General features: G+C 38.6%; 1 protein-coding gene across 8 annotated transcripts in view; it reads right to left on the bottom strand.

Moving 5' to 3' along the window:
- The window catches only part of l(2)k01209 (lethal (2) k01209), a 268161-nt gene that overhangs the window by 68472 nt on the left and 174435 nt on the right, over window positions 1-25254 (bottom strand). For all 8 annotated transcript variants that reach the window (XM_070096203.1, XM_070096201.1, XM_070096202.1 and 5 more), the window contains one exon: window positions 24482-24571. In XM_070096203.1, coding sequence (XP_069952304.1) covers window positions 24482-24571 — 90 coding nt within the window. The remainder of the gene's footprint in view (window positions 1-24481; window positions 24572-25254) is intronic.

Here is a 25254-nt window from a genome sequence, read left to right as displayed (position 1 = left end):
ACCGACACTTCACTGGTGAATATGATTCCTCACTATCACTACTCGAATGATCATCAAGAGCAATAAAATCACAATCCACGTCACTATCATCATCATTATTGAAGTCAGAGGCCTGGCCACGCGAAAATAATAGTTTTCTCTTGCGTTGAGGTACAACTGACTGTAACAGAGGAGTGCCCACACCAGAGGTAGAAGGTTGAGGATCGTCAGGGTTTTCTGCACTACAGTGGACCCCCGCATAACGATTACCTCCGAATGTGACCAATTATGTAAGTGTATTTATGTAAGTGCGTTTGTACGTGTATGTTTGGGGGTCTGAAATGGACTAATCTACTTCACAATATTCCTTATGGGAACAAATTCGGTCAGTACTGGCACCTGAACATACTTCTGGAGTGAAAACATATCGTTAACCAGGGGTCCACTGTATTATCGATATCCTGGTCATTCCTTTCGGTCACTAACTGATCAAAGCCAAAGAATTCGTCTTCATTTCCACTTTCATCAGTGTCAGAACTATCAGATAGGAAGAGGAGAGTCCCAATTTTCCGTGGAGTGAGAGCTGACTTGCGACGAGGCATGGTGAACAAGAGTAACTGAGCCAGCGTTCCCACAATGCTATGTGGGTGCCTAGATTTTTTGTTTATGGCGCACACCCACCACGCAGACCCATTCTCTCACATGTAGGCCTATGAGCGCTTTCGCACTAAATTTGACGGCGCTAGAATTTTGGCATAGATCTACGGTTTGGACACTCAACGTGAAGCCGTAGATCTACGGGACGGACCCTGAAAGGGTTAAATCAGGGATAATCACATACAGCACTACTGACCACTACCCTACCTTCCTCTTTACAAACATTAGTAAACCACCACTGGAATACAACAAAGTTTCATTTAGACTCCAAGACGAGGCCTCAATAAGGAAGTTCACAGCAGACCTAGAGACTGTTGACTGGCCTACAGAATTCTCCAAGGCCAATGGTATTGACGATTGGACAGACATTTTTCTTAACAACTTACTTAGACTATACAACAAACATTGTCCTATAAAAAAAAAAACAGATCACGAATAAATGGCTAGGTTGCCCATGGCTAACCAGCAGCATTCTGAAATCCCTTGATAAGAAACACCAATATGAAAAGCAATATAGACAGGGCTTAATACACAAAGATATTCTTAAGCACTATTCATCAGTTCTCACCAAAGTAATAAAGAAAGCCAAACAACTGTACTACTCCAGCAGATTCACTGACACAAGAGGAGATATAAAAAAGACCTGGAAAACACTCTTTCAGATTCTGGGCACCCACAAACTGAAAAAAAACAAGAATATTGTCCTAACTAAACCTAATGAAACACCACTGCATCCCACTGAAACAGCTAACAACATAAACGACTTCTTCTCAACCATAGGATCTAATCTTGCCAGTAAAATCCCACGTACCAATGCCCATGCCAGGGACTATCTAGATGGGAATTTCCCAAATTCCTTCTATCTTGTACCAACTGATCCCACCGAAGTCACTGAGATTATAAAGTCACTTAAAAATAACTCAGGGAACCTGTCTCATGTCCCACCATTATTGTACAAGTGAGCGGTCCATGTCCTTTCGCATGCTATTTCATTACTTTTTAACAAGTCACTAGAAACTAGCACCTTCCCGAAACTACTCAAGACAGCAAGGGTTACACCAATACAATAGGGTGGTGACCCTACAGATGTAAACAACTACAGGCCAATATCAAACTTACCATTGCTATCTAAAATCTTCGAGAAACTCGTGCACAGGAGACAGTATTCATTTATAACGGCACAAAACATACTCAACCTCTGCCAATTTGGATTCAGGAAAAATAAAAGCACTAATGATGCAATTGTAAAAATGCTAGATCTGCTTTACACAGCACTGGAAAATAAGGAATATCCGCTAGGAATTTTTATTGACCCAAGAAAAGCTTTTGACACAGTAGACCACGGCATCCTCTCCACAAACTTGACCATTATGGTATAAGAGGATATGCACTTGCATATTTCAAATCCTACCTTACTAATAGGTATCAGTATGTCACCACTAAAGACACAGCATCATCAACACGACCACTTGATACTGGAGTTCCGCAGGGAAGTGTCCTTGGACCCCTGCTCTTCCTCATTTACATCAATGATCTTCCAAACATATCCCAACACCTGAAACCCATTCTCTTTGCTGACGACACGACTTATGTCATCTCTCACCCTAATCTTGCCACCCTCAACACCACTGTTAATGAGGAGCTGCTCAAGATATCAACTTGGATGACAGCCAATAAACTTACACTTAACACTGACAAAACCTACTATATTATGTTTGGTAGCAGAGCAGGTGTTGCGCAGCTTAACATTAACATCGACAGCACTCTAATTGCCAGACATAATGAGGGCAAATTCCTAGGCCTATAAATTGACAACAACCTGAATTTCAGCACCCATATCCAACACATACCCAAAAAAGTATCCAAAACAGTTGGGATCCTCTTCAAGATACGATACTATGTGCCGTAAAATGCCCTTCTCAAACTATACCATTCACTCATTTATCCATACCTCACCTATGCTATTTGTGCGTGGGGATCAACTGCAGCAATACACCTAAAACCAATAATAACTCAACAAAAAGCCGCAGTAAGAATAATCCCTAAATCCCATCCCTGGCAACACCCCCCCCCCCACTCTTCATAGATCTAAAGTTACTCCCTGTTCAGAACATCCACACTTACTACTGTGCAATCTACATATACAGGACCTTAAATTCCAATATTAACCTTGACCTAAAATGCTTTCTTGATAGTTGTGACAGGACCCACGGGCATAACACCACACACAAACATCTCTACGACATTCCCCGTGTCCGACTAAACCTTTACAAAAATTCAACGTATGTCAAAGGCCCTAAAATCTGGACCACCCTACCTGAAAACTCTAGAACTGCAGACACATTCATCACCTTCAAAACTACCATTAGAAAACATCTTATCTCCCTCACTCACTCACTCACCCATTTGACTATAAGCATAGAAATACGTATCTTAATCTTAAAATAATGATTCCTAACTAGTCATAAGTTTGCCTGTGATACTCCAATATAGAAACTATATATTGTGCCAAAACAAAAGCATTCACATTGCTAAACTCACAAACTAGTATTTAGTAAATTTACTCAACAATTTGTAATAATTTAGGGTTAAGAATTAATCTAAGTTTGCCCGAAACGCCTAGCCATGCTAGGTGTTCTAGTGGCCCCCTCTGTAATTAGTATTTTATTACATGTAAACCACACAATAACCAAAATCTGTAAACCCCACATTGTAATCCTTATAGAGGCTAAACTTTGATTTGATCTGATTTGATTTGATGAGCTCAGCTCACTCTGATAAGCTGTGAGCGGTAAATTTGGGCCTAGATATGAGAGAATACATCTATATGGTATGTGTGCACCACATAAAACAAATCCTGCAGCACACAGTGCAAAATGAGATAAAAAACTGAGACCATAATTTTCGATTAAACAGCGACTTTGCAGTGTTTTTACTTATGTTTTTTATAGTTGTATTTGCAATTTCTTGGTCTCATTTGATAGAATGGAAGATATATTACAGAAATAGAGATGATTTTGATTGGTTTTAGTACTGAAATGGCTTGAAACTGAGCTCAAAGTAGCAGAAATGTTAAATTTTTGCCAATGTTCAAGAGCAAACAAATGACCTCACACATCTAATACATGCCAGCGGGTGGGTCTAATATACAGTAGACCGTCATTTAGCACGAGTTTATTTGGCACAATCTGGGCATAGCATAACTGAAGAATTGTTTGCATGAAGGAAAAAAAACTTCCCTTTTCTTCAAGCAGCTGCCTTGTTGTGAATCAGCAGGGGAGACCTCTTGCCATCCCCAGCCACCCCCCGACACCACCCCACCATCCCAGCATCCGTACTTCATACGTGTCCAGTCCAACTTCTCTGCTACAAGCTTGTGATTGTGAATTGTGTTTTGATCTTTTAATTACTATATCTTGTATCTGCCAAGCAATCATGACACCCAGTAGGTATACCAGTGTTGCTCAAACTGGCAAGAAAAGGTGTAAGCATTTAAGTCTTAGAATTAACGAAGGAAACACAGATATTATACAAGACATAACCAGTGGCCATAATGAAGTGTTACTTTGTACACATAAAAAAAGAGGTAAATATAAGTTTTTGTGACTGGCTGACTTACTGAATGACTGACTGGTTGACTTACTGAATGACTGACTGGCTGACTTACTGAATGACTGACTGATTGTCTTACTGACTGACTGACTTACTGAATGACTGATTTACTTTATGGCCTGACTGACTTACTGAATGACTTGACTGACTTACTGAACAACTTGACTGACTTACTGAATGACTTGACTGACTTACTGAATGACTTACTGAATGACTTACTGAATGAACTGACTGACATAACCCTTAAACTGTCCAAACGTAGATCTACGTTTTTTCAACATTTGAAAGTATGTAAAAAAACGTAGACCTTTTTTTTTTTTTTTTACATTTGAAAATGTGTAAAATAAACTTTGATCTACGTTTTTTTTTTTTTGTTATACAGTGGAACCTCTACTTCCAAGTTTAATCCAACCCATGACCTTGCTTGCAACTGGATTTGCTCATTTGCAGAGTCAATTTTTCTCATTTAAATTAACTGAAATGCAATTAATCCGTTCCAGTGGAATTCTGTACTTCAATAATTTCGCTAATATCAACTCTACAGCTTATTTATCTATCTCACTTCATCTAACATGACATAATAAACAATATAAATAACACAGAAACCTGATATATACTCTAGAATGAATAAAATGTTATTCATGTAGTGGTATGGGCAGTGTCGGCAGTGGACGAGAGTTTGTCTGGACACCGGGCAAAATACTTCATGAATAATTTTGCTAATATCATCTATATGGCTTATTTATACATAACAGTTCATCTAATATGACATAACAGACAATATAAATAACATAGAAACACGATATATACTCTAGAATGAATAAAATATGTCATTACGTAACAGGTGGAGGCGGCCACAACCACTCCCTCTTTGTTGTGGTAAACACTGCCATCTAGTGATGGCCTTTTGAAGCCGTCTATTATTATAATTATTATATGGAGTACATTATTATATGTATTATTATTATACATATTACAGTGGACCCCCGCATACCGTTGGCATCACATAACGTTAAATCCGCATACCGATACATTTTATCGCTAAGATTTTGCCTCGCATACTGCTAAAAAACCCGCTCAACACTATTCGTCCGAGATGCATCTAATGTGTGGCCTGAGCCAGCCTCACATGTTCCGCCGGTGGCATTGTTTACAAGCCAGCCTCCGCGGTAACATCCAAGCATACAATCGCAACATTTCGTATTATTACAGTGTTTTTGGTGATTTTATCTGCAAAATAAGTGACCATGGGCCCCAAGAAAGCTTCTAGTGCCAACCCTGTGGTAAAAAGGGTGAGAAATATTATCAAAATACTGTGGTACCATGGTCAACTGCTGATGCTGCTGCTGCTGTAGCACTGTCAGCTGCTGCTGCTGCTGTACCACCGTCAGCTGCTGCTGCTGCTGTAGTACCGTCTGCTGCTGCTGTAGCATCGTCTGCTGCTGCTGTAGCACTGTCAGCTGCTGCTGCTGCTGCTGCACTGTCAGCTGCTGCTGCTGCTGTAGCACTGTCAGCTGTAGCACTGTCAGCTGCTGCTGCTGTAGCACTGTCAGCTGCTGCTGCTGCTGTACCACCGTCAGCTGCTGCTGCTGCTGTAGTACTGTCTGCTGCTGCTGCTGCTGTAGTACCGTCTGCTGCTGCTGTAGCATCATCTGCTGCTGCTGTAGCACTGTCAGCTGCTGCTGTAGCACTGTCAGCTGCTGTTGTAGCACTGTCAGCTGCTGCTGCTGCTGCTGTAGCACTGTCAGCTGCTGCTGCTGCTGCTGTAGCACCGTTGTTGGTGTGGCTTATTGAGAATACCAAGAAACAATTAACCCCAGAGGGTTAGCCACCCAGGATAACCCAAAAAAGTCAGTGTCATCGAAGACTGTCTAACTTATTTCCATTGGGGTCCTTAACCCTTTCAGGGTCCAAGGCCCAAATCTGGAGTCACGCACCAGTGTCCAAGAATTTTCAAAAAAAAAATTTGTTATTTTTTCTTATGAAATCGTAGAGAATCTTTTTGTGAAGGTAATAAAACAAAAAGTACGAAATTTGGTGGAAAATTGACGAAATTATGCTCTCGCGAATTTTGATGTGTCAGCGATATTTACGAATCGGCGATTTTGCCGACTTTGACTCCCATTTTAGGCCAATTACATTATTCCAATCAACCAAATTCTTAGCTATTTCACTAGTATTACTTCTATTCTATCGAATGAGCACAAGAAATCGCCAAGTCAACTGTTTCAACTACAAAATAAAGTGATCGGAAATTGTTAATTTGGCCAATTTAACACAAAGTTCAAAATATTCCAATTTCAAAATAGGGTCCAGAATAAACAATGTAGGCATTCCTGGCACTAAACTAACATTTCCTCTGTTCATTAGTCATGTTTTGAGGCTTTACAAATAAATTCCATTTTGATTTTTTATTCACATAATGAATTTTTATTCACACCAAAAAATAGAAGATTTACTGCTATGCAATACTGTAATAATTGTATAAATATCATCACCATATTTGTGAATGTATATTAGACCCACCAGCTGACGTGTATTAGACGTGTGAGGTCGTTTGTTTACTCTTGAATATCGGCAAAAATTTAACATTTCCGCTACTTTGAGCTCAGTTTCAAGCCATTTCCAGTGCTAAAACCAATCAAAATCATCTCTATTTCTGTAATATGTCTTCCATTCTATCAAATGAGACCAAGAAATCGCAAATACAACTATAAAAAACATACGAAAAAACACTGCAAAGTTGCTGTTTTAATCAAAAAATCATGATTTCAGTTTTTTTCTCTCATTATACACAGTGTGCTGCAGGATCTGTTTTATGTGGTGCACACATACCACATAGATGTATTCTCTCATATCTAGGCCCAAATGTACCACTCACAGTTTATCAGAGTGAGCTGAGCTCATGGCATAGATCTACGGTTTGGACACTCACCATAAAGCCGTACATCTACGGGACGGACCCTGAAAGGGTTAATCTTCTCTCCCAGGATGCAACCCACACCAGTCGACTAACACCCAGGTGAACAGGGAAAAATGCCTGGAACTAGTGCTCATATTGGTGAATTTAAAGCCAGCTAAGGTTGGTTTGAGAGATTTAAGAATCATAGTGGCATACACAGTGTGATAAGGCCTGTTCTGGAAGAAAATGCCAAACAGGACCTACAGTACTCAGGAGGAAAAGGCACTCCCAGGACACACTGTCTCATCAGTCATTGCTGCATCTTCAATAAAGGTAAGTGTCATTTATTCTTCATTTAGTAGAGTAGTACATGCACAATATATACTGTGCATGTACTACTCTACTATTGTGCATGTATCCTTCTCTTTGTGTGTAGGAAAATGTATATTTCATGTGGTAAATTTTTTTTTTTCATACTTTTGGGGGTCTTGCACGGATTAATTTGATTTCCATTATTTGTTATGGGGAAAATTCATTCGCATAACAATGAGCTCTCGTGAACGGATTAATATCGTTATGCGGGGGTCCACTGTATATTATTATTATTATTATTATTGTATTATACTATTATTATTATTATACGTATTGTTATTATTCATATTATTATTATATTCAAATTCAAATTCAAACTTTATTCTCTATAAGTATTACAATGCTGAGTTTACAGAATTTGGTTATTGTGTGGTTTACATGTAGTAAAATAATAATTACAGAGTGTACCACTAGAACGCCTAGCATGGCTAGGCATTTCGGGCAGACTTATATTAAATCTTAGGTTTAAAATGTTACAGAATTATGAGATAAGTTGGTATTATGGCTAAGTGACTAAATACTAGTTGTGAGTTTAGCAATGTGAATGCTTTTGTTTTGGCACTATACATAGTTTCAGTATTGGAGTATCACAGGCCAACTTTTGACTAGTTAAGATTCATTATTTTGAGATTGAGATTGATATTTCTGTTTATGGTCAAATGGGTGAGTGAGTGTAAGTGTGAACCACCAGGTGGTATTCGTATTATTAGTTGACACGGTGTATCAGGGAGATAAGATGTTTTCTGATGGTAGTTTTGAAGGTGATGAATGAGTCTGCAGTTTTGGAATTTTCAGGTAGGGTGTTCCAGATTTTAGGGCCTTTGACATACATTGAATTTTTGTAAAGGTTTAGTCGGACACGGGGAATGTCATAGAGATGTTTGTGTCTGGTGTTGTGCCTGTGGGTTCTGTCACAACTATCAAGAAAGCGTTTTAGGTCAAGGTTAATATTGGAATTTAAGGTCATGTAGATGTAGATTGCACAGTAGTAAGTGTGTATGTACTGAACAGGGAGTACGTTATTAATTATTATTATTATATAAATTATTTGTAATTTTTATTCACACAAAAAATGTAAGATTTACTGTTATTCCTTATTGCAATAACTGTATAAATATGTCAACCCATTCACGACTGCATATTGGAATGGACAGTGACGTCATTTGTTTACTCTGAAACAGCCAAGCAATGGACCATTTCTCCTAGGTTGAGCTCAATTTCAAGGCACTTTTCATCATGAAAGCAATCAAAATCATATCTATTTCTGTAATATATCTTCCATTCTATCAAATGAGACCAAAAAAACGAGAATACAACCATAAAAACCATTCGAAATTAACACTAAAGGGTGGCTAATTGCTGAGAAGTGAACTCTATTATTTATGCCTAGATTTCTTTCATTTTTGGTGTAGGTTAAGAAGCTTCTTTCCAACATACAATGCCCAAGTTTCAATAAGATAGTCCAACAAACAAATGAGATACAATTCCCGAGATCAAGAGCAAGAGCCCCTCACCAGTGTCAAGGAACCTGCCTTGAGGTCTGCTCGCTTGTGGAAGCAAAAAATCGACCCATCGACTGCTCGTATTTGGAAAAACTCGCACATGGACAAGCTCGCAAGTAGAGGTTCCACTGTTTTTGAAAATATGTAAAAAAACATAGATCTACTTTTGGAGCACTATGCATGTGAATGTAGATCTGTTTGGACAGTTTAAGGGTTAATGACTTGACTGACTTACTGAATGACTTGACTGAATTACTGACTGACTTACTGAATGACTTGACTGACTTACTGAACGACTTGACTGACTTACTGAATGACTTGAGACTTACTGAATCACTTGACTGACTTACTGAATGACTTGAGACTTACTGAATGACTTGACTGACATACTGAATCACTTGACTGACTTACTGAATGACTTGATTGACTGAATGACTTAAAGTTAGACACTCCAGTACAACCATCAACTTCAGTACCAGAACCTCTACCATCCACCCCAACCCAGGAGGGCCACAGCATACCTCCACTCTCTTCACAATCATCCACAAACATCAGCACCCACAAGAAATACTATTATTTGTAGTCTTAAGCAGTAAAAACAACATAATACATCACAACAATGAACTACAATTACATATTCACTTTTATTTTTGTAAGATGTGGAGGGAAATAAATGGTATAAAATACCGACACAATGGCAATATAAACACAAATGCAGTATAATGTGATCCTTTATTGACTACGTTTCACCCACACAGTGGGCTTTTTCAAGTCACAAACAGAACTGTTTGTGACTTGAAAAAGCCCACTGTGTGGGCGAAACGTAGTCAATAAAGGATCACATTATACTGCATTTGTGTTTATATTGCCAAGATGTGGAGGCCTAAAAAAAAAGTCGTTTGGCTTGTTTGGTATTCTCAGGAACGTAACCCTATTTTTCCCCTAAGTTCTCCAGTTCATCTAACACAATTTTACCCAACACGGTGTTTTCAGGAACGTAACTACCGTGTTAAATAACGGTCTATTGTATGTTCACAAATGTGGTCATATTATTTATACAAGTACTATTACAATACTGCATTAAAGTAAATCTTCTATTTTTTGGTGTGAATAAAAATTCATTATGTGAATAAAAAATCAAAATGGAATTCATTTGTAAAGCCTGAAAACATAACTAATGAACAGAGGAAATGTTAATTTAGTGGCAGGAATGCTTGCATTGTTTATTCTGGACCCTATTTTGAAATTGGAATATTCTGAACTTTGCATAAAATTGGCCAAATTACCAATTTCCAATCACTTAATTTTGTAGTTGAAACAGTTGACTTGGCGATTTCTTGTGCTCAATCGATAGAATAGAAGTAATACTAGTGAAATAACTAAGAATTTGGTCAACTGAAATAATGTAATTGGCCTAAAATTGGAGTCAAAGTCGGCAAAATTGTCGATGCGCAAATATCGTTGACACATCAAAATTCACAAGAGCATAATTTCGTCAATTTTCCACCGTACTTTTTGTTTTATTACCTTCAGAAAAAGATTTTTTACTATTTCATGAGAAAAAATAACAAAATTAGTTTTTGAAAATTCTTGGACCCTGGTGCACACTTTGAAATTCAGCCTCTGGACCCTGAAAGGGTTAAATAAATAAATAAATAAAATATTTATTTTTTTTGCAAAGGTTACAATGTGTGTTTACGTATCATAATATGATTGGAGCGAAGAAAGCCACTATCATGCCGAGGCATTTTTAACAGACTTTACCTAATACTTATAGACACTACTTAAGTCTAGACAGGTGAAAAGTAGTGGTTACCAATGTTTTGCTGATGGTGGCACCAGCTACTGGCAGCCTTTCGAAGTTTCTCTTTACTGTTATTATTATTATTAGTGTTATATTGTATTATTATTATTATAATAATTATTATTATTATTATTAGTATGTATGTGGGGAGGGACTCTTGATCTAAATTAAAGCCTGAATACCTTCCAACTCCTACCCCCTACAAGCGCTTCCCCATTATAATAATAATAATAATAATAATAATAATAATAATAATAATAATAATAATAATAATAATAATATCTCCATGGGGAAGTGGAACAGAATTCTTCCTCCGTAAGCCTTACAGTGGACCCCCGCATACCGTACGCATCACATAACGTTCAATCCGCATACCGCTCGCTTTTATCGCAAAAATTTTGCCTCGCATACCACTCAAAAACCCGCTCACCGCTCTTCGTCCGAGACGCGTCCAATGTGCGCCCTTAGCCAGCCTCACATGTTCCGCCGGTGGCATTGTTTACCAGCCAGCCTCCGCGGTAACATCCAAGCATACAATTGGAACATTTCGTATTATTACAGTGTTTTTGGTGATTTTATCTGCAAAATAAGTGACCATGGGCCCCAAGAAAGCTTCTAGTGCCAACCCTACAGCAATAAGGGTGAGAATTACTATAGAGATGAAGAAAAAGATCATTGATAAGTATGAAAGTGGAGTGCGTGTCTCCGAGCTGGCCAGGTTGTATAATAAACCCCAATCAACCATCGCTACTATTGGTGGTACAGCTGCTGCTGCTGCTGTACCACCGTCAGCTGCTGCTGCTGCTGCTGCTGCACTGTCAGCTGCTGCTGCTGCTGTACCACTATCAGCTGCTGCTGTAGTACCGTCTGCTGCTGCTGTAGCATCGTCTGCTGCTGCTGTAGCACTGTCGGCTGCTGCTGCTGCTGTACCACCATCAGCTGCTGCTGTAGTACCGTCTGCTGCTGCTGTAGCATCGTCTGCTGCTGCTGTAGCACTGTCAGCTGCTGCTGCTGCTGTACCACCATCAGCTGCTGCTGTAGTACCGTCTGCTGCTGCTGTAGCATCGTCTGCTGCTGCTGTAGCACTGTCAGCTGCTGCTGCTGCTGTACCACCATCAGCTGCTGCTGTAGTACCGTCTGCTGCTGCTGTAGCATCGTCTGCTGCTGCTGTAGCACTGTCAGCTACTGCTGCTGCTGTAGCACTGTCAGCTGCTGCTGCTGCTGCTGTAGCACCGTTGTTGGTGTGGCTTATTGAGAATACCAAGAAACAATTAACCCCAGAGGATTTGCCACCCAGGATAACCCAAAAAAAGTCAGTGTCATCGAAGACTGTCTAACTTATTTCCATTGGGGTCCTTAATCTTGTCTCCCAGGATGCAACCCACACCAGTTGACTAACACCCAGGTGAACAGGGAAAAATGCCTGGAACTAGTGCTCATATTGGTGAATTTAAAGCCAGCAAAGGTTGGTTTGAGAGATTTAAGAATCGTAGTGGCATACACAGTGTGATAAGGCCTGTTCTGGAAGAAAATGCCAAACAGGACCTACAGTACTCAGGAGGAAAAGGCACTCCCAGGACACAGTGTCTCATCAGTCATTGCTGCATCTTCAATAAAGGTAAGTGTCATTTATTCTTCATTTAGTAGAGTAGTACATGCACAATATATATTGTGCATGTACTACTCTACTATTGTGCATGTATCCTTCTCTCTGTGTGTAGGAAAATGTATATTTCATGTGGTAAAATTTTTTTTTTCATACTTTTGGGTGTCTTGCACAGATTAATTTGATTTCCATTATTTCTTATGGGGAAAATTCATTCACATACCGATCATTTCGCATAACAATGAGCCCTCTTGCACGGATTAAAGTCGCTATGCGGGGGTCCACTGTACTTTCCTACATCCCTTCTAAATCTAAACTTGTCCAATTTGAATCCATTACTGTGGGTTCTCTCCTGGAGAGATATCCTCAAGACTTAACTAATATCCCCTTTATTAATACCCATCTTCCACTTATACACTTCGATCATGTCTCCCCTCATTCTTCGTCTAACAAGTGAATGTAATTTAAGGGTCTTCAATCTTTCTTCATAAGGAGGATTTCTAATGCTATGTATTAATTTAGTCATTCTACGCTGAATGTTTTCTAACGAATTTATGTCCATTCTGTAATCTGGAGACCAGAAATGAGCTGCATAATCTAGGTGAGGCCTTACTAAAGATGTACATATAAAGCTGAAGTATAACCTCTGGACTTCTGTTGCCCAGGTTCAACGCAGGCAATCGTGGTGAAGAGGTGCAGGTGTTTACTGCCAATGATATCATGGCATTACGGTGGCATGACAAACAAGATGTCACATTGTTAACAACCATTCACCCCATTCACCGTAATGAAATGCAAGACAGTGGCCAAGTTGATAGAGTGACTAATGAACATATCTGAAAACCAGTGACAGTGATTGATTATACACAAAACATGCGCTTGGTTGACAAATGTGATATGCAGATTGGCTTTGTTGATTGTGTTCGTAAGAGTTATAAGTGGTACATGAAACTTTTCTTCCATCTCATGGACATTTCAATGCTCAATGCATATAATATGTACCAAGTGAAGACTGGCAACAGACCACCGTATGGTGGATTTTGTTTGTCTGTTGTCAGACAACTCATAATGAAATACCAGGTAACAACACCTGCTATACAAAACCGTCCTCGAACTCCTCAGGATATACCCAAGCGTTTGAGGAGGGAAGGTGATCACTTCATAATACAGCTTCCTGCAATTAAGAAGAAATTTGCTCAGAAGAGATGTGTTGTCTGCTCACAAACAAAACGACGGCAACAAAGACACTTGGTTTATGTGCGAGGAATGTAAGGTACCTCTGTGCATGGTGCCTTGTTTCAAGGAGTTCCACAAGCTGCAGCAGTTCTAAAAACATGTCCAGTGATTGCACATATGTAAATATATGATAGAACATTAGTATTATACAAGATTTGTGTATGTTTATTGTAATAAACAAAAGTGGTAAACAATATTATAATAATAACTTCAGTGCGGTTATTGTGGTCAATACAGTCAGTTTATATACAGTATATACATTATGGTATACAGTATTGGTCTCACAGGCCCCAAATGTTACTAGGAAAAGAAAAAAATAGAAAAGCAAAGAAAAAAGTATAAAAAACGTAAAATAAAGAAATGCGAGTTTGTGGAAATTGCTGATGCTGCTGCCACCCGGTCATTTTGGGTCAACTTCTCGCCACTGTATCTCGGTAAGTACTCATCAGAATTTTTTTTTTGTTTTATTACCTTCACAAAAATATACTCTTTAATTCTGTAAGAAAAAATAATTTTTTTTTTTTTTCAAAATTTCTTGGGCATGGGCACCCCTTCAGATTTTAACCTTGGACCCTGAAAGGGTTAAAATGCCGATTTTGTCGTCTATTTTCGTATAGTATTTATTGTTGTATTCTTGTTTTCTTGGTCTCATTTGATAGAATGGGAAACATATTACAGAAATAGAGGTGATTTTGATTGGTTTTACTATGAAAAGAACTTTGAAATGGAGTTCAAAGTAGGGGAAATGTTTGATTTTTGCCAATGTTCAAAAGTAAACAAATGATGTCATTTTCCAATAAATGTCCAAGTAGCCATTCTAATACGCAGTCATGAATGGGTTGACATTATTTATACAATTATTACAATATTGCAGTAGTATGCATAACAGTAAATCTTCTATTTTTTGTTTGAATAAAAATTCAAAATACAAAGCAAGAGTAATATCAGAGGGGCCTGGAGACGTGACTGATGAACAAAGAAAATGTTATTTTAGAGCCAGGAATATCTGCACTGTTCATTCTGGACCCTATTTTGAAATTGTCATATTTTTTTTATTTTCATGAAATTGGCCAAATTGCAAATTTCTGACCATGTTATTGGGTAGTTGAAATTGGTAAATGGGCAGTTTCTTGCACTCAATCGATAGAAAAAATGGAGTTCTAAAGTAATAGCTATGAGTTTGGTCAACTGGAACAATGGTATTAGCCGAAAATAGGGCTCAAAGTGGGCGAAATCGCCAATTCGTAAATATCGCTGAGGTCGCTAACTTCACAAGAGCATAATTCCATCAGTTTTCCATCAAATTTCATTCTTTTGGTGTCATTACAATTCGGAAGAGATTATCTATCATTTCATAAGAAAAAAAAAAATTTTTTTTCAGAAATTTTGCGACACCAGGAGACACCTCAGGATTAGGGGTTGCAACAGTCAAGGGGTTAATATGAAAAATAGGGACATGCCTGCTGAATGTCACATTCTGGGTTTTAACCCTTTCAGGGTCCAAGGCCAAAATCTGAAGTGGTGCCCCAGTGTCCAAGAATTTTCAAAAAAAAAAATTGTTATTTTTTTCTTATGAAATGGTAGATAATCTTTTTGTGAATGTAATAAAACAAAAAGTATGAAATTTGATGGAAAATTGACGAAATTATGCTCTCGTGAATTTTGATGTGTCAGCGATATTTACGAATCGGCGATTTTGCCGATTTTGACTCCCATTTTAGGCCAATTACATTGTTCCAGTCGACCAAATTCTTAGCTATTTCACTAGTATTACTTCTGTTCTATCGATTGAGCACAAGAAATCGCCAAGTCAACTGTTTCAACTACAAAATAAAGTGACCAGAAATTGGTAATTTGGCCAATTTAACACAAAGTTCAAAATATTCCAATTTCAAAATGGGGTCCAGAATAAACAATGTAGGTATTCCTGGCACTAAAGTAACATTTCCTCTGTTCATTAGTTACGTTTTGAGGCTTTACAAATAAATTCCATTTTGATTTTTTATTCACATAATGAATTTTTATTCACACAAAAAAAATAAAAGATTTACTGTTATGCAATATTGTAATAATTGTATAAATATCATCACCACATTTGTGAATGCATATTAGACCCACCAGCTGGCGTGTATTAGACGTGTGAGGTCGTTTGTTTACTCTTGAACATCGGCAAAAATTTAACATTTCCGCCACTTTGAGCTCAGTTTCAAGCCATTTCCAGTGCTAAAACCAATCAAAATTACCTCTATTTCTGTAATATGTCTTCCATTCTATCAATTGAGACCAAGAAATCACAAATACAACTATAAAAAACATACGAAAAAACGCTGCAAAGTCGCTGTTTTAATCGAAAATCACGATCTCAGTTTTTTTTCTCTCATTATACACAGTGTGCTGCAGGATTTGTTTTATGTGGTGCACACATACCACATAGATGTATTCTCTCATATCTAGGCCCAAATTTACCACTCACAGTTTATCAGAGTGAGCTGAACTCATGACGTAGATCTACGGTTTGGACCCTGAACGTAAAGCCGTAGATCTACGGGACGGATCCTGAAAGGGTTAAATTGTTCCAAGTAGACAGAAATATCGGAAAGGGGGGTGGGGTGGCACTCTATGTCCGAGATCGTTTAAATTGTTGCATAAAAACTGGTATAAAGTCTGAAACACATACTGAGTCTGTTTGGGTAGAATTTTCAGAGGGGCACGAAAAATTTATTTTAGGCGTGATATACCGTCCCCCAAACTTGGATAGAGACCAAGGAAGACTACTGTGGGAGGAAACTGTTAAGGCCACAAGGCACAATATCGTTGTAATTCTAGGAGACTTTAACTTTAGTCAGACTGACTGAAATTTTTTGACAGGGAATTTAGAATCTAATGACTTTTTGTAAGTAGTTCAGGATTTTTTTTGAAGAAGTTTGTGACAGAACCTACAAGGGGTAATAACCTGCTTGACTTGGTTCTGGCAAACAAGGAATCACTTGTTAATAATTTAGAAATTTCAGAGGAACTTGGCACAAGTGACCACACATCAACTACCTTAAGCATTGAATGGAAGTATGATATTAGGGATAACTCAGTAACAGTCCCAGATTTTCGCTTAGCAGATTACAATGGGCTTAGAGAACACTTATCATCTGTTGACTGGGGTAACGAAGAGAGCTATCAATATGAGAGTTTTCTAAACACTATACATGCTGCCCAAAAAACTTTTATCCCATATAAAGACATTAGATCGAATAGAAATGACCCAAAATGGATGAATAATAGGCTCAAATATCTTTTAGGACAGAAAAAAGGAATTTATAGGTGCATCAAAAGAGGTGAGGGTCATCTTATGAATCAGTATATTGACATTAACCCTTTGAGGGTCAGTGCCGTAGATCTACGGCTATACGTTGAGGGTCCAAACTGTAGATCTACGCTATGAGCTCAGCTCATTCTGATAAGCTGTGAGCAGTAAATTTGGGCCTAGATATGAGAGAATACATTTATGTGGTATGTGTGCACCACATAAAACAAATCCTGCAGCACACAGTGCCTAATGAGAGGAAAAAAACGAGACCGTAATTTTTTTTTTTTTCTTATGTTTTTTATAGTTGTATTTGCGATTTCTTGGCCTCATTTGATAGAATGGAAGATATATTACAGAAAATGAGATAATTTTGATTGGTTTTAGTAATGGAAATAGGTTGAAACTGAGCTCAAAATAGCAGAAATGTTAAATTTTTGCTGATGTTCAAGAGTAAACAAATGATTCCACACGTCTGATACACACCAGCTGGTGGGTCTAATATACGTTCACAAATGTGGTGATATTATTTATACAATTATTACAGTATTGCATAACAGTAAATCTTCTATTTTTTGGTTTGAATAAAAATTCATTATGTGAATAAAAAATCAAAATGGAATTCATTTGTAAAGCCTAAAAACGTAACTAATGAACAGAGAAAATGTTAGTTTAGTTCCAGGAATGCCTGCATTGTTTATTCTGGACCCTATTTTGAAATTAGAATATTTTGACCTTTGCATTAAATTGGCCAAATTACCAATTTCCGATCACTTTACAGTGTATTTTGTAGTTGAAACAGTTGATTTGGCAATTTCTTGTGCTCAGTCAATAGAATAGAAGTAATGCAAGTGAAAAAAACTAAGATTTTGGTCAACTGGCGTAATATAATTTGCCTAAAATGGGAATCAAAGTCAGCAAAATTGCCGATGCGTAAATATCACTGACACATCAAAATTCGCGAGAGCATAATTTCATCAATTTTCCATCAAATTTCGTACTTTTTGTTTTATTACCTTCAGAAAAACATTCTCTACCATTTCGTAAGAAAAAATAAAAAAATAATTTTTTGAAAATTCTTGGACACTGGTGCACACTTTGAAATTTGGCGCTTGGACCCTGAAAGGATTAAGAGGGACATTAAAAAGGGGATAAGAAAAGCTAAACGGGACTATGAAATTAAAGTTGCTAGGAATTCGAAAACTAACCCAAAAAGTTTTTTCCAGGTTTATAGAACAAAAGTTAGAGATAAGATAGGTCCCCTTAAAAATAACTCTGGGCATTTTACTGACAAGGAGAATGAAATGTGCTCTATTCTTAATAATTATTTTCTCTCAGTTTTCACTCAGGAAGGCACTAACAATATCCCAATAATAAATTTTTATAGTGGGCTTGAAGACGATAAATTATGCAATATCATAGTCACTAGCGAAATGGTTTTCAAACAGACCAATTAATGCAAAATAAATCCCCAGGCCCCGATGAACTTTTTTCAAGAGTTCTTAAAGAGTGTAAAATGGAACTTTGTGAACCATTGACTAATATTTTTAATATTTCTCTTCAAACAGGTGTAGTGTTTGATATGTGGAAGATGGCTAATGTAATTCCTATTTTTAAAGCAGGGGACAAGTCGTTACCGTCAAATTACCATCCAGTAAGCCTGACCTCAATTGTAGGCAATTTTTTTTTTTTCAACAAGTCGGCCGCCTCCCACCGAGGCAGGGTGACCCAAAAAGAAAGAAAATCCCCGAAAAGAAAATACTTTCATCATCATCATTCAACACTTTCACCACACTCACACATAATCACTGTTTTCCAGAGGAGCTCAGAACACAACAGTTTAGAAGCATATACGTATAAAGATACACAACATATCCCTCCAAACTGCTAATATCCCAAACCCCTCCTTTAGAGCGCAGGCATTGTACTTCCCATTTCCAGGATACAAGTCCAGCTATATAAAAATAACCGGTTTCCATGAATCCCTTCACTAAATATTACCCTACTCACACTCCAACAGATCGTCAGGTCCCAAATACCATTCGTCTCCATTCACTCCTATCGAATACGCTCATGCATGCCTGCTGGAAGTCCAAGCCCCTCATCCACAAAACCTCCCTTACCCCTTCCTTCCAACCTTTTCAAGGACGACCCCTACCCCGCCTTCCTTCTCCTACAGATTTAAATGCTCTCCATGTCATCCTACTTTGATCCATTCTCTCTAAATGACCAAACCACCTCAACAACCCCTCTTCAGCCCTCTGACTAATACTTTTATTAACTCCACACCTTCTCTTAATTTCCACACTCCGAATTTTCTGCATAATATTTACACCACACATTGCCCTTAGACAGGACATCTCCACTGCCTCCAACCTCCTCCTCGCTGCTGCATTCACAACCCAAGCTTCACACCCATATAAGAGTGTTGGTACTACTATACTTTCATACATTCCCTTCTTTGCCTCCATAGATAACGTTTTTCGACTCCACATATACCTCAACGCACCACTCACCTTTTTTCCCTCATCAATTCTATGATTAACCTCATCCTTCATAAATCCATCCGCCGACATGTCAACTCCCAAGTATCTGAAAACATTCACTATTCCATACTCCTCCCCAATTTGATATCCAATTTTTCTTTATCTAAATCATTTGATACCCTCATCACCTTACTCTTTTCTATGTTCACTTTCAACTTTCTACCTTTACACTCACTCCCAAACTCATCCATTAACCTTTGCAATTTTTCTTTAGAATCTCCCATAAGCACATTATCATCAGCAAAAAGTAACTGTGCCAATTCCCATTTTGTATTTGATTCCCCATAATTTAATCCCACCCTTCTCCCGAACAACCTAGCATTTACTTCTTTTACAACCCCATATATAAATATATTAAACAACCATGGTGACATTGCACATCCCTGTCTAAGACCTACTTTTACCGGGAAGTAGTCTCCCTCTCTTCTACACACCCTAACCTGAGCCTCACTATCCTCATAAAAACTCTTTACAGCATTTAGTAACTTACCACCTATTCCATATACTTGCAACATCTGCCACATTGCTCCCCTAGCCACTCTATCATATACCTTTTCTAAATAAAATAAATGCAATAAAAACTTCTCTACCTTTATCTAAATACTGTTCACATATATGCTTCAATGTAAACACTTGATCTACACATCCCCTACCCACTCTGAAACCTCCTTGATCATCCGCAATCCTACATTCTGTCTTACCTCTAATTCTTTCAATAATAACCCTACCGTACACTTTTCCTGGTATACTCAGTAAACTTATTCCCCTATAATTTTTACAATCTCTTTTGTCCTCCTTCCCTTTATATAAAGGGACTATACATGCTCCCTTCCAATCCCTAAGTACCTTCCCCTCTTTCATACATTTATTAAACAAAAGTACCAACCACTCCAACACTATATCCCCCCCCCCCGACCCCCTGCTTTTAACATTTCTGTCATGATCCCATCAGTTCCAGCTGCTTTACCCCCTTTCATTCTATGTAATGCCTCACGTACCTTCCCCACACTTACATTCTGCTCTTCTTCACTCCTAAAAGATGGTATACCTCCCTGGCCAGTGCATGAAATTACCGCATCCCTTTCTTCCTCAACATTTAAAAGTTCCTCAAAATATTCTCGCCATCTACCTAATACCTCCCTCTCCCCATCTACTAACTCCCCTACTCTGTTTTTAACTGACAAATCCATACGTTCCCTAGGCTTTCTTAACTTGTTTAACTCACTCCAAAATTTTTTCCTATTTTCATTAAAATTTCTTGACAGTGCCTCTCCCACTCTATCATCTGCTCTCCTCTTGCACTCTCTCACCACTCTCTTCACCTTTCTTTTACTCTCCATATACTCTGCTCTTTTTATAACACTTCTGCTTTGTAAAAACCTCTCATAAGCTAACTTTTTCTCTTTTATCACACCCTTTACTTCATCATTCCACCAATCACTCCTCTTTCCTCCTGCCCCCACCCTCCTATAACCACAAACTTCTGCCCCACATTCTAATACTGCATTTTTAAAACTCATTAAACCCTTTTCAACCCCCCCCCACTACTCATCTTTGCACTAGCCCACCTTTCTGCCAATAGTCGCTAATATCTCACCCGAACTTCCTCCTCACTTAGTTTATACACTTTCACTTCCCTCCTACTTGTTGTTGTCACCTTCCTCTTGTCCCATATACCTCTTACTCTAACTGTAGCTACAAGTAAATAATGATCCAATATATCAGTTGCCCCTCTATAAACATGTACATCCTGGAGCCTACTCATTAACTTTTTATCCACCAATATCCAACAGAGTCAATTATAGCTGATATTATAGGAGAAGGCTGGAGGCAGTGGAGATGTCATGTCTGAGGGCAATGTGTGGTGTGAATATAATGCAGAGAATTCGTAGTTTGGAAGTTAGGAGGAGGTGCGGGATTACCAAAACTGTTGTCCAGAGGGCTGAGGAAGGGTTGTTGAGGTGGTTCGGACATGTAGAGAGAATGGAGCGAAACAGAATGACTTCAAGAGTGTATCAGTCTGTAGTGGAAGGAAGGCGGGGTAGGGGTCGGCCTAGGAAAGGTTGGAGGGGGTAAAGGAGGTTTTGTGTGCGAGGGGCTTGGACTTCCAGCAGGTATGCATGAGCGTGTTTGATAGGAGTGAATGGAGACAAATGGTTTTTAATACTTGACGTGCTGTTGGAGTGTGAGCAAAGTAACATTTATGAAGGGGTTCAGGGAAACCGGCAGGCCGGACTTGAGTCCTGGAGATGGGAAGTACAGTGCCTGCACTCTGAAGGAGGGGTGTTAATGTTGCAGTTTAAAAACTGTAGTGTAAAGCACCCTTCTGGCAAGACAGTGATGGAGTGAATGATGGTGAAAGTTTTTCTTTTTCGGGCCACCCTGCCTTGGTGGGAATCGGCCAGTGTGATAATAAAAAAAATAATAATAATATTATAAGAAGCCGTCTGGATAAGCATAGCCTGATTAATGATACTCAGCATGGATTCACGAGGGGCCCTTCCTGCCTAACTAATTTATTAACCTTCTTCAGTAAAGCTTTTGAGGCCGTTGATCATAATAAAGAATTCGATATTGTTTATTTAGATTTTAGTAAGGCTTTTGATAGAGTACCGCACCAATGACCTTGATGAGGGTATTACTAGTGATATGAGCAAATTCGCCAATGACACAAAGATAGGTAGGATAACTGATTCAAACGTAGATGTCAGGGAACATCAGGAGGATTTAGACAAACCCTATTCTTGGTCAGAAAAGTGGCAGATGCAGTTCAATGTAGATAAATGCAAGGTTCTGAAGCTCAGGAGTGTCCATAACCCTAGCACTTATAAGTTAAATAATGTAGAACTTAGCCATACAGATTGCAGCAACCTTAATCCAAGACAGCAATGCCTAAGCGTATGTAATAAGGCAAATTGATTATTGGGATTTATATCAAGAAGTGTAAGCAACAGAAGTCCAGAGAGTATACTGCAGTTTTTTACATCATAAGTAAGGCATCACCTAGATTATGCAGCTCAGTTCTGGTCTCCATATTACAGAACGGATATAAATTTGTTAGAAAACATTCAGCGAAGAATTAATTTAGAATTAGAAATCTTCCGTACGAAGAACGACTGAAGACTCTTAAACTACATTCACTTGTAAGACGAAGAATGAGGGGAGACATGATCGAAGTGTACAAGTGGAAGATGGGTATTAACAATGGGGATATAAATAATGTCTTGAGGATATCTCTCCAAAAGAGAACCCGCATTAATGGATTCAAGTTGGATAAGTTTAGATTTCGAAAGGATATAGGCAAGTATTGGTTTGGAAATAGGGTAGTTGATGAGTGGAAAAGTCTTCCTAGTAGGATTATTAAAGCTAAAATGTTGGGTAGTTTCAAATTTAGGTTGGATAAATACATGAGTGAGAGGGGGATGGATTTGAGTGGGACTTGCATAATGAGTAAATAAAATCATCAAAACTTATTTCTTGGGTAGCATTGCAAATTGGGTTGGGCAAATATTTTGTTAATGGGAAGGATTGTAAAGGACCTGCCTAGTATGGACCAACAGGCCTGCTGCAGTGTTCCTCCTTTCATATGTTCCTAGTTCTGCTGAGTCAGCAGCATGGGTGGCAGCATGGCCCACTGCTGGTGCCTCACGGCTGGCAACACCACTACCACCAACAGATGCATGCACATTTTTCATCCCAATTGCAACACTATCATCTTCATTTTCACTATCTGTTCCTGTTGTACAGCCACGGGATGTACTCTGAGATGTACTCCTTACCCTTGGAATAGCATATGGCACACTACCACAGTGCATATACCGTCGTATATACTGACGCTTCACTGGAGAATATTCTACTTCACTCTTGCTACTGGAACTGTTTTCACTATCATCACCATTGCTCACATCTGAGTCCTGGATATGGGAAAATAAGAGTTTCCTCTTTCATTCTGGTACAACTGAACGTGAACAAGACGGCCCAGCACCAGAGGTGGAAGGTTGAGGGTCGTTTGGGTTTTCCTCACTATTATCGGTATTATGGTCATTAGTTTCGGTCACAACCTCATCAAAACCTTGAAAGTCATCTTCACTGACACTTCCATCTGTATTAGAACTGTCACTGGGGAACAAAAGTGTCCCAATTCGCCGAGGAGTGAGGAGTTTCTTACCGCGAGGCATGGTGAGCAAGGTGTACTAAAATGGCGTTCCCACAATGCACCACTGGGTCCCTGAATTTTTTCCTACTGCGCACACTGACCGTGCAGACCCATTCTCTCACATCTAGGCCTACCAGCTGTTTCCCGCTTAATTTGAAGCCGCTAAAATTTACACATACTAGTACAGAACCAACCCTGACGCGCAAGCCGTACTAGTATGGCACCAACCCTGAAAGGATTAAACAGTGGTTTCTTAGCCCCCACAGGGGCCATGAGTGAGTAAACCTTGAGTGACTGGTGGATTCTATGCCATATCTAGCCAAGAAACACCACACTAGAGGATCAGACAGCAGACCCAAAACCAAGAGTGTTACTAATCTCCAAATGCCTGCTAAACTTAAAAAAAAAAAACTCACCGAGTAATTAAAATGAGCTTCACTGCATTTCCTGTTTTGTCCTAGGATAGCATCTTCTTCCAAGTTAAAGAAAATGACAGTAAGTGTCTCCATGAACAACACATATGTGGAACAGAGATTATTCCATAGTCCCCCATAATTCAGGATTAAGCAACAAATGCAGCTCTTAGACATACTGTGAACTATAGCTTCTCTGGAATGGTAAGCTAGTACAGATTATGCTATTACTGACAAACAATATCCCTACCATAAAAAATAGCTGTCCTCAGGAATGGGGGGTTTGGGAGAGGCAAATATTTAAAAGGATTACAAAAGCCTTAATCCTTCATGGAAATTTTATCAGTTTGGAGTGAGGGCAGGGTATACAATATTTCAATATGTCAGCACTTATTCACCTGTTGGAGTTGGGTCATAACATTCTGAGCAATAAGATTAATGGCAACTTCATTTTCTCCACCTCTAGGGACAATAATGTCAGCATGAACCTGAAAATAAAAATTTACACAATTAAACAAATATTAAACAATGCATATGCATATATGACTAAGTAAAATCATTTAAAAAAAAAAATAAAGTTCCTTAAAGAACTTCTAAAATCAAGTCAAAGGTGAAAAAATTATTTTAATGTTATATTCAGCAAGAGCATTAAACCAGAAAGTCATTTAGCTGTGCAAAGTAAAGGTAAGGCTGATGGAAAAGAACAAGGGATTAAAGTGTTAGGATGACCACAAAGGCAAAAGGAGATTGTCACAGTCAATTCAATTAATGTAGGATAGCATATATAGCTGACAAGTATAGCAGAAAGGCACTTGGTGCATAGCAAACATTTAATATAGATTACATTCATTCTGGAGTAGAGAATCATCAAGTCATGACTTAACCCTTCTGCAGTCCATGCCATAGAACTATGGCTTGAGCTCGGGGTCCGTGCCGTAGTTCTACACATAAATTCTAGATGAATGGTTCAGAGAACCGACATGTTGATAAATTAGACACATGTGCAACTCTTGGGTATCTTTATTGAGGAAACGTTTCGTCACACAGTGGCTTCATCAGTCCATACGTAGGAGAAACTTGAAGAACAGGAGGAGAATGAGGTAATCAGTCCCTCAACCTTGAGTCGATGTGTTCAGTCCATCAATCTTGAATAGAATACGGCATATGAGCG

Source organism: Cherax quadricarinatus, chromosome 52, assembly GCF_038502225.1.
Source record: "Cherax quadricarinatus isolate ZL_2023a chromosome 52, ASM3850222v1, whole genome shotgun sequence".
Classification (NCBI taxonomy): domain Eukaryota; kingdom Metazoa; phylum Arthropoda; class Malacostraca; order Decapoda; family Parastacidae; genus Cherax; species Cherax quadricarinatus.
The sequence above is the reverse complement of the archived record's forward strand: the minus strand, read 5'-3'. Positions and strand labels throughout refer to the sequence as shown.